The sequence below is a fragment of the Tachyglossus aculeatus genome, chromosome 7, assembly GCF_015852505.1.
Source record: "Tachyglossus aculeatus isolate mTacAcu1 chromosome 7, mTacAcu1.pri, whole genome shotgun sequence".
NCBI classification, from domain to species: domain Eukaryota; kingdom Metazoa; phylum Chordata; class Mammalia; order Monotremata; family Tachyglossidae; genus Tachyglossus; species Tachyglossus aculeatus.
This window is the reverse complement of record NC_052072.1, coordinates 9,953,573-9,966,254: the sequence shown is the minus strand read 5'-3', so window position 1 is coordinate 9,966,254 and position 12,682 is coordinate 9,953,573. Positions and strand designations below refer to the sequence as shown.

Genomic DNA, 12,682 nt, shown 5'->3' with positions numbered 1-12,682 from the left:
ACAGGCTTCCATTTAATAATTCTATTTCAGTAGCCTCCGACTGATGCACCAAGCCTTTCACCCTTAATCAACTGCAGTCTTGGTCTTTCTTTCTGGTAGAAAATGATAGTCACACTGGTATTTCATATAAGACATCTATCTGAAGGCTCACTTTGAAGAATTTTGATTGAATTAAATCCATCGGTGATATTTTTGGAGGGCTTACTTCGTGCAAAGCACCGTACTAAATGCTTGGGAGACTACGATACAGGAAAATTAGAAGAATTAATACAATATGGTTTACTTTCAGTGGCCAAAAGTAAAACCACTTATTTCATTTTCTTCCTATCCCTCATATTAGAGAACGGACTCATCGAATTTTACTCAACTGAACACAGCATCAACTCAACTGCTTTTTAAAATGAAGGTTAAACTAAAAAACCTGAAAATTTAAATTTTCAAAAATTTAAGTTCTTCTTATTACTTTAACTGCCAAGGTGGACTTAAATTGATTTGAAAATCCTGCTGAATTCATCTTCTGTTGACTGAAGGTGATTTAGAGCGTCTGCGTGATGCATTAATAAATACTTTCAAATGACAGATCTGGACTACTTGGTAATTTTTAAATGCCACTCATTTTGTAGGGGAGGTAGGTTTTACCTTATCCCCACGGTGTAAAGAGTTTGGTATTTCCTTAAGTAAAAGGCATCCTTGATCAGTTTTGCTTCTCTCTTGTGTAACTGTAATTCTCACAATCAATCAATCCATCAATCGTATTTACTGAGCACTTACTGTGTGCAGAGCACTGTATTAAGCGCTTGGGAAGTACAAGTTGGCAACATATAGAGACAGTCCCTACCCAACAGTGGGCTCACAGTCTTCAACCTCAAAACCAAGATATGGCTATTGTTAATGTTTTGGACTGACTGGATGTCCAATATTTTAAATTACACAACGCTGCATTAACACCGATCCACTTGTGAGCAGGTAGCTTTGGTGTCAAGCTAGGCTAACCCATTGGGATCGTTTGGGTTTGTGGGAAAGAAAGAAAAAACTGAAGAAACCCTTGCCATGCATGTGTGTTGTTTATGTGAATGGGTGGGGGGGAGGAGGGGGGTATAAACAAATGTCTTGTATTTAAAATAAAAATTACCATCAAAATGTTATTTGAAAACTAGAAAAATTCACATTTTGACTATAAACCAAAAATTACCTAATAATACTTCAGAAATGAGTTCCGATAATCCCCACAAAAGTACAAACACAAGGCAATGACCATACTGTGTCAGGTTTTAGAGAATGAATCCAGTAACTGACCTTGCTTTGATCGTGTCTATGTAAACTGTACCATAGCCAACCCTCCCCGTTGGGGCTCACGTGATCTTAGAGGCAGATGCTCTCTCATTGGAGCCAAATGGAGATCTTTCTAATGTGAGCCAGTGGAAAACACTCATAGTTGTTCCAGCAATAATTTTTCTGTCAGAGATGTGCCAAGAGTTTCCAGTTAATAAGTTCAAATGGAGAAGGTTTCTTTCATTTTCCCACTTAAAAAAAAAAAAAGCTGAGCAAACTTACTGATATAGGACAGCTACAGTACTTCTTCCCCGATGAGGCAGCTTTTCGAGATAACGTGGAATGTTCCCATTACACATAAGACCCTTTGATATTTGTGCCAAGTAACATATGAATAAAAACAATGAATTCTGTGACTTTTGAGTAAGTCCTTCTAGGTTTTTCAGGGGGTCCACAGGTAACTTCTGACAGTCAGATTTCACCCACATATGCAAGCACAGCACAAACCTGATGTGTGACTCTCATACACTGTAAGTAACTATTCAGTATCATAACAGACAGAATCAGCACAACCTACTGGAAAGGGTATGGGCCTGAGAAGCAGAGGACCAAGGTACTAATCCCAGTCCGCCAATTGCTTGCTGTGTGACCTTGGGCAAATCACTTAACATCTCTGTGCCTCAGTTGCTTCAACTGTAAAGTAGGGATTGAATATCTGTTCTCCCTCCTACTTAGACTGTGAGCCCCATACAGGACAGGGACTCCAGCACTTAGAACAGTGTTTGATACATAATAAGCAATTTACCAATATCCTTTTTTAAAAAGGTTAGCAACTTCTGCCATTTTAGCCAATTCAAAAGAAAAAACGATTCAAGTATAAAACAAGATCTTTAAAAAGGAAACCAGAGCATCTCTTTTCAAGATAAGGAGTGCGGCCTAGAGGACAGAACAAGGGCCTGGAACTCAAAAGGATTTGGGTTCTAAGCCCAGCTCTGCCACATGTCTGCTGTGTGACCTCGGGTACGTCACTTAACTTCTTTGTGCCTCAGTTTCATCCTCTGTAAAATGGAAATTATGACTGTGAGACTAATGTGGGACATGGACTGTGTCCAACCTAACTGTATCAACTTCAGCACTTAGTACAACACTTAGTGCCTGTTACAGAGTAAGCACTTAGCCAAACAAACATCATTAACAACAACAACACATTTTGTGTGACCGAATACAAAACTGAATTAAAAATATCTATAGATGCCAAATATAGGGGACAGGCTCCTACACCCATCAGTGCCAAACACTGGCCAGAAAATGTAAAGGACACTGACAATTTAATGATGATTTGCTATAAAATGAGATTTTGAAATGTGAGTAAGCTTAGTCACAGTTTTATTTTAAAGTTGGAGAACATGGGACCATGGAAAAGTAATTGATGCAAAGGCAAATCATTTTAAATCTGAATTTTCTACTCAAAAACTGTTGGAACCATTTCCAGGGAAAAATAAATGACTGGAACACCAAACCTCTGAAAATATCTAAATCTAAACTTGGAACCTTCTCATCTTAAATATACAAGGCATAGCAAGAAAAACTGACATAATTCCTCCTCAAACCCTTTCCTATGTAGCCTATTAATTTCTGTTTGATTTTATAGATTACATTTATTTCCACAATAATCTATCAAGAAGTAATGCAAATCGGTAACTTGAACAACACAGAAGATGTGAAATCATTAAGGGGAAGATATCTGTGCTGCTTGAGGGTCAGGCAAAATTGACTGAAAAAGAACTTAAAACCAGAGAAAATTGGAATCAAGACAAGAGAAACAGGCCACAGACACAAACTTATCTGAGGACTAAGAAGTAGCAGTGTGTGTCTATACCCACGTCAACACATGCAAGCTGCTGGGCACGGGAGTTCTGGGTGAGAGTGTAGCTGGCTCGTCACACTGTTCATTCAATTGTATTTATTGAGCGCTTACTGTGTGCAAAGCACTGAACTAAGTGCTTATTGCAAAGACAACTCAAATGCACACCCGCAGGAAGACATACCTTTCCTCTCGACCACTGCTGCTTGAGGAAAACAAACCTAAATGGCTGGAGATCGGAAAAGATTTATTCCTGGACTGGTGCTGTAGAGCACCCTGCATGCATTAAGCAGTGTTGCCTAGTGGAAAGAGAATAGGCCCAGAAGTCAGAGGACCTGGCTTCTAATGCCGGCACCACCGCTTACCTGTTGTTGTGACCCTGGGTGAGTCATTTCACTTCTCAGTGACTCAGTTCCCTCATCTGCAAAAAAAAAAGGATTCAATACCTGTTCTCCCTCCCACTTAAACTGTAAACCCCAAATGGGACCTGATTATCTTGTATCTACCTGAGTGCTTAGTATAGTGCTTGATTCCCAGCAAGCACTTATATACCACATTACTACTATCATTATTATTAGTAGTAGTAATAGTAAGTACTCAAATACCACTGACAGATTCACGGACAAAGCGGGCACAGGATACTCAAATAAATGAATGCAGTCTCCCTATTATCAGTGCCAGCTTCAAACCAAAGGGAAATGCTACCATATAAATTATCAATGGTCTCTGAGTGCTTACATTGTGTACAGCACTGTACTAAGCTTTTGAAAAAGTAAAATATAATAGAGTAGGTATATGCTACCCCTGCCCACAAGGAGCTTACGGTCTCCAGGGGGAGACAGATATTAAAATACATTATAGCTACAGTAAATAGTAGTGTATAAGGATATTTACATAAGTACTGTGGGGCTGAAGTATAAAAATGCATAAATATATACATTTGAATATGAAATTCTGCTACATATGTATACAAGTATAGGGGAAGTAGCGTGGCAGGAGAAGCAGCGTGGCTTAGTGAAAAGAGCCTGGGCTTGGGAGTCTGAGGTCCTGGGTTCCAATCCCGGGTCTGTCATTTGTCAGCTGTGTGACTTTGGGCAAGTCACTTAACTTCTCTGTGCCTCGGTTACCTCATCTGTAAAATGGAGATTAAGACTGTGAGCCCCACGTGGGACAACATGATAACCTTGTATCTACCCCAGAGCTTAGAGCCCACTGTTGGGTAGGGAATGTCTTTATATGTTGCCAACTTGTACTTCCCAAGCGCTTAGTACAGTGCTCTGCACACAGTAAGCGCTCAATAAATACGATTGATGATGATGCTTGGCACATAGTAAGCGCTTAACAAATACCATCATTAATTAATTAATTATATACATATATGTATACACATGTCATCAGCAATGGTATTCACTGAGTGCTTAATTGTGTGCAGGACACTGTATTAGCTGTTTGGGAGAGTACAATACAACAGGGTTGGTAGACACGTTCCCTGCCCACAAAGAACTTACAGTCTAGAGGGGGGACAGGCATTAATAAAAATTAAAAAATGTATATAATTTATAGATATGTAACGTATCTGTGACACACATATGAACTTATTTTTAAATAGAAGAATATATAATTGGGAAAGTACCTGCAGATGACTAGGAGAAAAGGCCCTATTGGGCGCTGGTGCTTCCAGTCTCACAACTCTATAACCTTGGCATCATCCTTGTCTCCTCTCTCTCATTCAACCCACATATTCAATCCATCACTAAGTCCTGTCGGTCCCACCTTCACAACATAGCTAAAATCTGCACTCTCCTCGGCATCCAAACTGCTACCATGTTAATACAATCACTTATCCTTGCCCATCCGCCAAGCTAGCTCTCCTCCTCCCTTCAAGGCCCTGCTGAGAGCTCACCTCCTCCAGGAGGCCTTCCAAGACTGAGTCCCTTCCTTCCTCTCCCCCTCGTCCCTCTCTCCATCCCCCCATCTTACCTCCTTCCCTTCCCCACAGCACCTGTATATATGCTAGTACATATTTATTACTCTATTTATTTATTTATTTTACTTGTACATATCTATCCTATTTATTTTATTTGGTTAGTATGTTTGGTTTTATTCTCTGTCTCCCCCCTTTTAGACTGTGAGCCCACTGTTGGGTAGGGACTGTCTCTATATGTTGCCAATTTGTACTTCCCAAGCGCTTAGTACAGTGCTCTGCACATAGTAAGCGCTCAATAAATACGATTGATTGATTGATTGATTATCCTATCCTGCCTCGATTACTGCATCAGCCTCCTTGCTGGCCACCCAGCCTCCTCGCTCTTCTCACTCCAGTCCATACGTCACTCTGCCGTCCCGATAATTCTTCTACAAAAACGTTCAAGACAAGTCACCCCATTCCTCAAAAAACTCTTGTGGTTGCCCATCCCCCTCCACATCACACAAAAACTCTTTACCACTGACTTTAAAGCACTCCATCACCTTGCCCCCTCCTACCTCACCTCGCTACTCTCCTATTACAACCCAACCCGCACATTTTGCTCCTCTAATGCTAACCTTCTCACTGTGCCTCGATCTCACCACCGACCCCTCGCCCACATCCTGCCTCTGCCCTGGAACACCCTCCCTCCTCAAATCCAACAGACAATTACTCTCCCCCCACCCCCCTGCCAACCCCACTTCAAAGCCTTATTGAAGGCCCATCTCCTCCAAGAAGCCTTCCCAAACTAAACCCCCATTTCCTCTTCTCCCACTCCTTTCTGCATCACCCTGACTGGCTCCCTTTATTCTTCCCCCGTCCCAGCCCCAAAGAACCTATGTACATATCTGGAATTTACTTATTTGTATTGATATCTGTTCCCCCCCTCCCCAAACACATGCACACTGTAAATTCATTGTGGGCAGGGAATGTGTTTGTTTATTGTTGTATTTTACTATCCCAAGTGCTTAATACAGTGCTCTGCAAAGAGTAAGTGCTCAATAAATACGAATGAATGAATGAATGAATGGGAATAGTACCTGATCTAAGCAGCAAAGAGTGAAATGAGCGTCTGGCACCAACTAGCAAACTTGCATAGCACAAACTAAAAAACCAGATTACTTAGGTCTTAGACAGGATATGCTATTTTGTCATAAAATTTTGAATTCTTCACACAGAGGGTGGTAAGCATATGGAATTCATTACTACAAGAAGCTGGGCAAGCCAAAAATATCAGTAAGTTTGGAGAGAGAGTCGATACTGTAGATGCAAAAGTTAGGGATATTAAGAAGTAATGGGAAGCAGCACGGCCCAGTGGAAAGAACACAAGTCTGGGAGTCAAAAGGTCATGGGTTCTAATCCTAGCTCTGCCACTTGCCTGCTGTGACCTTGGGCAAGTCAATTTACTTCTCTGTTTCCTCAACTGTAAAATTAGAACTGAATACCTGTTTGCCCTCCTACTTAGACTGTGAGCCCGCTGTGGGACAGGGACTTGTATCTGCCCCAGCCACTTAAAACACTGCTTGACACTTGTTAAATACCACAGTTATCATCATCATCAATGTTGCTGACCATTAAGATGAATATCAAGGACGATCCTGATCAAACTCTTCCATCATGAGTCCCGTTGTCACTCTATGAGGCAAAATACTGGGTAAATGCAACCAATGATTAAACCCATTAATGACATTTGTCTTCTGGTATCTACATTTCCTAGATTTAGTGAATAAACTTGAAGCTCTCCACTCCATTTTGGCCTATGTAGTATCCAGTCCTAATCAGCACCCAATAAGGAAGGAATTGATATCTATTACGATTTCACATTCATTATTAGAAAGCTTTACAAACTTTATACAATTTTTTTAAATTTGCATATTAAACGTTTAATAAATACCCAAATCTAACAAAGTTTCTCCAACTCTCCTCCACTGGCTTAACGAAGCTACTCAGTTTCAGAATTCCAACAGCCTGAAAATTACATTCCACAGAAAATAGTTATGTTGAACCTAAACAATATTAATCCTGGGGAGGTACCTTTAGTGATTCCCTAGATTGTAATTGCTTAAGGGCAGGAATTGGGTCTACTTACTCTTCTGCACTCTCCCAAGTGCTGAGTACAGAACTCTGTGCACTTAGCGCTCATTAGGTACCACTGATTCACTGGCAGACATTACTAAATGGAATAATATATAAAATTTGTGCAAGACTGTGAGCCCACTGTTGAGTAGGGACCGACTCTATATGTTGCCAACTTGTACTTCCCAAGCGCTTAGTACAGTGATCTGCACACAGTAAGCGCTCAATAAATACGATTGAATTGAATGAATGAATGAAAATATCCTTAAGTTCCAAGTGACAAAATCTTTGAAAATATAGCCTTGAGCTCTTTTTTTTTTAAGCCCCTAACAAGTTAGCAGTAAATGGGATTACCACATTCAGGAAGGTCTACCTAGAGAGCAAATAAAAGCAAAAGCCCTCTCCAGGTCAACCTCTCCTAAATTATGTTCTGAACACATAGAGCATGGGCTTAGGAGTCAAAGTACGGGGTTCTAATCCCGACTCCACGACTTGTCTGCTGTGTGACCTTGGGCAAGCCACTTCACTTCTCTGTGCCTCAGTTCCCTCATCTGTGAAATGGGAATTAAAACTGTGAGCCCCACGTGGGACAACCTGATTACCTTGTATCTACCCCTGTGCTTAGAACAGTGCTTCGTACATAGTAACTGCTTAACAAATACCCACAATTACATTTTCCAACTCAGACATTCAACGGTCACCCCAAACATCTCCCTGGGCCTGGAGAAAATTACCGTTACTAAGGGAGGCTACTAAATTTTCTGCCTTTAATTTACCCAAATGACTCAAGTACTCCAGACACATAGAAGCACAGAGGAGGCATCTGCACCTACATTGCTCAGCTTGGATGGGATCATATTCCTGAACGGTGGATAAGAATCAGTCCAGATTAATCCTAAACAGGTTGCAAGTGTAATAAATAATCATTTCCAATGCCTGGCAAATGTTCAATTTCTCAGAAGAAAGAAAGAGTTACTTTGTCATGAGAATCGTCTACCTTATCTTTGTCTTCAGCAACATCTGCTAAAACATCATCTGGGTCCAATATTCCCCCATCTGTGTATTCCAGGTGATGAATCTTCACCCAGTAATCGGGATCCTGCAGATGAAAAACCACAGGGGAAGAAATCTTTGGTTACCGCCTATGCCTTCTGAAATGGGGGTAATAGAAAAAAGAAGGGCAGGTGCTGTGTTCTAAACAAGTGATATCTGTAGTCCATATCCTCTGATGTTTTAATTGTTCATAGCAACAAAGAGGCTATAGAATTAATTGAAATGATTTGAAAACCAATTACACCATGAAACTAGTTTCCCCCAGGTCCTAGAAATCGAGCTTTCAATTTCTCACCCTTGTTGAAGTACACCCAAGAAGAACAAAATGCTAGGGAAAAACCATGATTTTGCCTCCTGTAACTTGTTTTGAAACACTGGAGTGTCACCCTAATTCATCCCTTCACTTCCACCAATGAATGCATTGCTCCAAATCAAAAAGGATAAATTCCTCCTTTCGTCGATTTTCCACTTCATTTGTGCAAGGCCAGGGTAACAAATTCTCCCAGAACTCAGACGTTATTTAGCCACTGCAGGGCAGGTTGATAACCTGAAACCTTTTGCCGGAAATCTACTGGAAGCTCAATTGTAGTACATGCCAGACTGGAGGGCAAGTAGAAGCTCTGGAATGGGACCAATACATGGCAATCCTGCTCTGGGAGGGAGAGGCCACATTTTCAACGGTTTAATTACACCCTGGAATGGCTGGGGTCTCTGAGGAAAATCAATCAACCAACTGTATTTATTGAGCGCTCAATGTGTGCAGATTACTGTACTAAGTGCTTGGGAGAGTACAATACAACATGAGGTGGTAGACATGTTCCCTGCCCACAACGAGCTTACACACTAGAGTGGGAGATGGGCAAAATAAATCATATTTTCTGAGTGCTTACTCTCCACACAGTATTGTACTAAGCACTTGGGAGAGTACAACAAAAAACTGTGGTGAAAAGGATGGCACACTACCAAAAATTAAATAGGTTAAATAAATTTTAAACATTTAGTATGGGCAAATTATAAACATTGAAGTTTATTTTTTAAAAAAAGGTGTATGTAGAGAAACTAAATTTTTTAAACACATTCTGGTAATTTTCAAGAGATAAAATATTTCAAATAGAAAACTCCACACCCAACTAAATCTGTAAATAGTCAGTGGGAAAAACAAGGTTAATCATTTAAAATGCTTATGAATTCTGGATTTGCATGGAATTTGGGGTCATTAATTTGATGTAATATAGAGGAATTAAATTATTATGGTAGATTAATTTGTATCAAACTGATAAAAATAAAATATTCTCAAGTACAAGTTCCTAGAGCACAAGTGGTCATTATTCACTGTTTTTAGTTATTATAACTCCACATACTCCCTTGATAGTTCTTATAAATCAACACTGACCACAATAAAAAAAGGTAACTAAAATAATGCACAGGAGGAGTTCTAAATAATTACTTTAGGTCAATTTTTACATAAGATTTTCTCATATTCTACATTATGAATCATATATGGCACACTCACGGTAATCTGACGTTCCCAAGTGCTTAATACAGTGCTCTGCATACAGTAAGCACTCAATAAACACCACTGGCTGACTGATGGATTGAAATAAGTGAAACAGAAACACCAAATTATGTGCCTCCAGGGATGAAATAAAATTTGGCAAAAAGACATAGCATACTTTAGCTCTTTAGAATAGTTTATAGATCTATATGGCAATTATCATTAACTGGCTAGTTTCCCAAGCCTTACCCTACATATATGGGCTTCTTTATATTAACTCAATGCAAGCAATTTTATTATGCATCTCAACACTAACAGTTTCAAATGCACATGGTTAGGGTTATGAATACATCCAATTCTCTGTCTTATTTCCCTAAATTTCTAGAATAACGTCCCATTTTTTTAAGACAATAAGGTCTCAAAATTTACAGAACTAAAACGTTCGACTTCCGACTTCACAATTCTACTAATATTAACAATTTGATCAATCCAATTATAAAAGCATTTCAAGTTAATTTATCTTTCTAAGATAACAATTAAAGGAACTGTCAAACAAAACTTTATTGGATTGATTCTGTATGATAATACCAAGGGTTTTTGCAGTTCTTAGTACATGGGTCACATTGTTAAGAGATAGAAGCATTACTGTAACAAAAGAAATCTGTTTTTAAAGCATAACATTCTCCTGAACATTGTGAAATATCAAAGCACAATAAACCTTTAAAGTATAAAATTTAGTTTACAATTTAAAGACATCATTGTCACCAAAATGTCCAAAATTAGTACAAAAATGGCTAATCAGGGTACTTGATGACCTATGAATGCAATGTTTCAGCCACAGATTTATGAAAGTTTATATTAAATAATTTTAAAGTACATTTAGAAACACTGATATAGACAACCGCTGATGAAAAATCCTGTTTTACATTATTCCTGAATTTTTATAGCCTAAACAGGCTTGAATGTTAAGGTCTTCATTCTTAGAATCTTGGGTGGTCCAGAGGAATGTAAAGTACTGCCAAACGATGGAATCACACTCTCCAAAGAGAAGAGCATGTTATGGAAGAGTAAAAATAATTTAGCCATTAGAGTTTTAAAGCCTAGAGTCCTTAAAAGAATCCTAGCGCTAAGAAGAATTCAACTACACAATGCATGAGTGGGCATAAATGGAAGAAAACAATTTCACATAGAGTACAATTTATTGGCTATCAAGTGGAGCTAAACACATTTATTATGAATTGGGCTTCTTATCATTTTTGCCCAGAAAAGCCTTTCTATTTCTCACAAAAATTTGCTATAGATACATTATTCTTTACATTTACATGTGATATAAAATCCTTACTAACTTGAACCAAGAATACCAAAATGAATTAATAAAATGCCTGATTCGCACAAAAGTATTTTCTATACTCAGGTTTAGGGAATGTCTGTTTCTCTTAATTCTTCTATATTCTCCCAAGTGTTTAGTACAGTTCTCATGACACAGTAGGCATCCAATTAATACGACTGACTGACCATGTATCACCCCATGTGTACATGCATGTGGATGTGTGTCTGGGGCATCTGACAATACCTCGATTCAAATTCTGGCATTTGAACTAGTCTTCTCTGACCAACTATTACAATCTGCCTGGGGTCACAAGAGATTCAAATATTCCCATCTCCCACTCCCTTCTGCGTCACCCTGACTCGCTCCCTTTATTCCTTCATTCATTCATTCAATTGTATTTATCGAGCACTTACTGTGTGCAGAGCACTGTACTAACCGCTTGGGAAGTACAAGTTGGCGACATATAGAGATGGTCCCTACCCAACAATGGGCTCACAGTCTAGAAGGGGAAGACAGACGACGAAACAAAACATTTGGACAGGTGTCGTCAGAATAAATAGAATTAAAGCTACATGCACATCATTAACAAAATAAATAGAATAGTAAATGTGTACAAGTAAAATAAATAGAGTAAGAAATCTGTACAAACATATATACAGGTGCTGTGGGGAGGGGAAGGAGGTAGGGTGGGGGGGGATGAGAAGGAGGAGAGGAAAAAAGGGGGCTCACCCCACTACACTTATGTATATATCTATAATTTTATTTATTTATATAGATGCTTGTTTACTTGTACTGATGTCTGTCTCCCCCAACTCTCGACTGAGCTCACTGTGGGCAGAGATTGTGTCTCTTTATTGCTGCACTGTACTTTCCAAGCACTTAGGACAGTGCTCTGCACACAGTAAGCACTCAATAAATACCACTGATTGAATGAAAGATATATACGTAAGTGCTGTCAGTGATGTTGTAAAGGTTGAACCGACAGGATTAAGATTCCTCACTTTTATTAATAATAATAACAACAATAATAATAATGGCATTTATTAAGTGCTTACTATGTGCAAAGCACTGTTCTAAGCACTGGGGAGGTTACATGGTAACCACGTTATCCCTCGTGGGGCTCACAGTCTTAATCCCCATTTTACAGATGAGGCAACTGAGGCCCAGAGAAGTTAAGTGACTTGCCCAAAGTCACCCAGCTGACAACTGGTGGAGCCGAGATTTGAACCCATGACCTCTAACTCCAAAGCCCGGGCTCTTTCCACTGAGCCACACTGCTTCTCTTTTTAGACCTTGGGCAAGTACCTTGATTTATCTGTCACCTTGATTAGATTTTAAGCTCCCAGCTCGCTATGGGCAAGGGACAAGTCTGCCAACTCTGTTGTACTGCACTCTCTCAAGCACTTAGTACAGTGCTATGCACATAGAAGTGCTCAATAAATACTACTGATGATGATGATAAAGGTAGGGACTGTATCTTTGACCTCTACTGGATGTTCCTAAAGCACTTAGTGTACTGCTCAGCACACAGCAGATCCTCCACCAATTCTCCCACAGCTGGTGATGATTAACACCCCCAGAAAATTCTTAGCATTCCTAAATCGGCTGACTGTTTTCCCCTGCATT

General features: G+C 39.5%; 1 protein-coding gene across 1 annotated transcript in view; it reads right to left on the bottom strand.

Moving 5' to 3' along the window:
* Positions 1 to 12,682, bottom strand: part of PARD3B (par-3 family cell polarity regulator beta) — a 994,526-nt gene that overhangs the window by 909,266 nt on the left and 72,578 nt on the right. Inside the window, exon 2 of the mRNA XM_038749054.1 lies at positions 8,176 to 8,277. Coding sequence (XP_038604982.1) covers positions 8,176 to 8,277 — 102 coding nt within the window. The remainder of the gene's footprint in view (positions 1 to 8,175; positions 8,278 to 12,682) is intronic.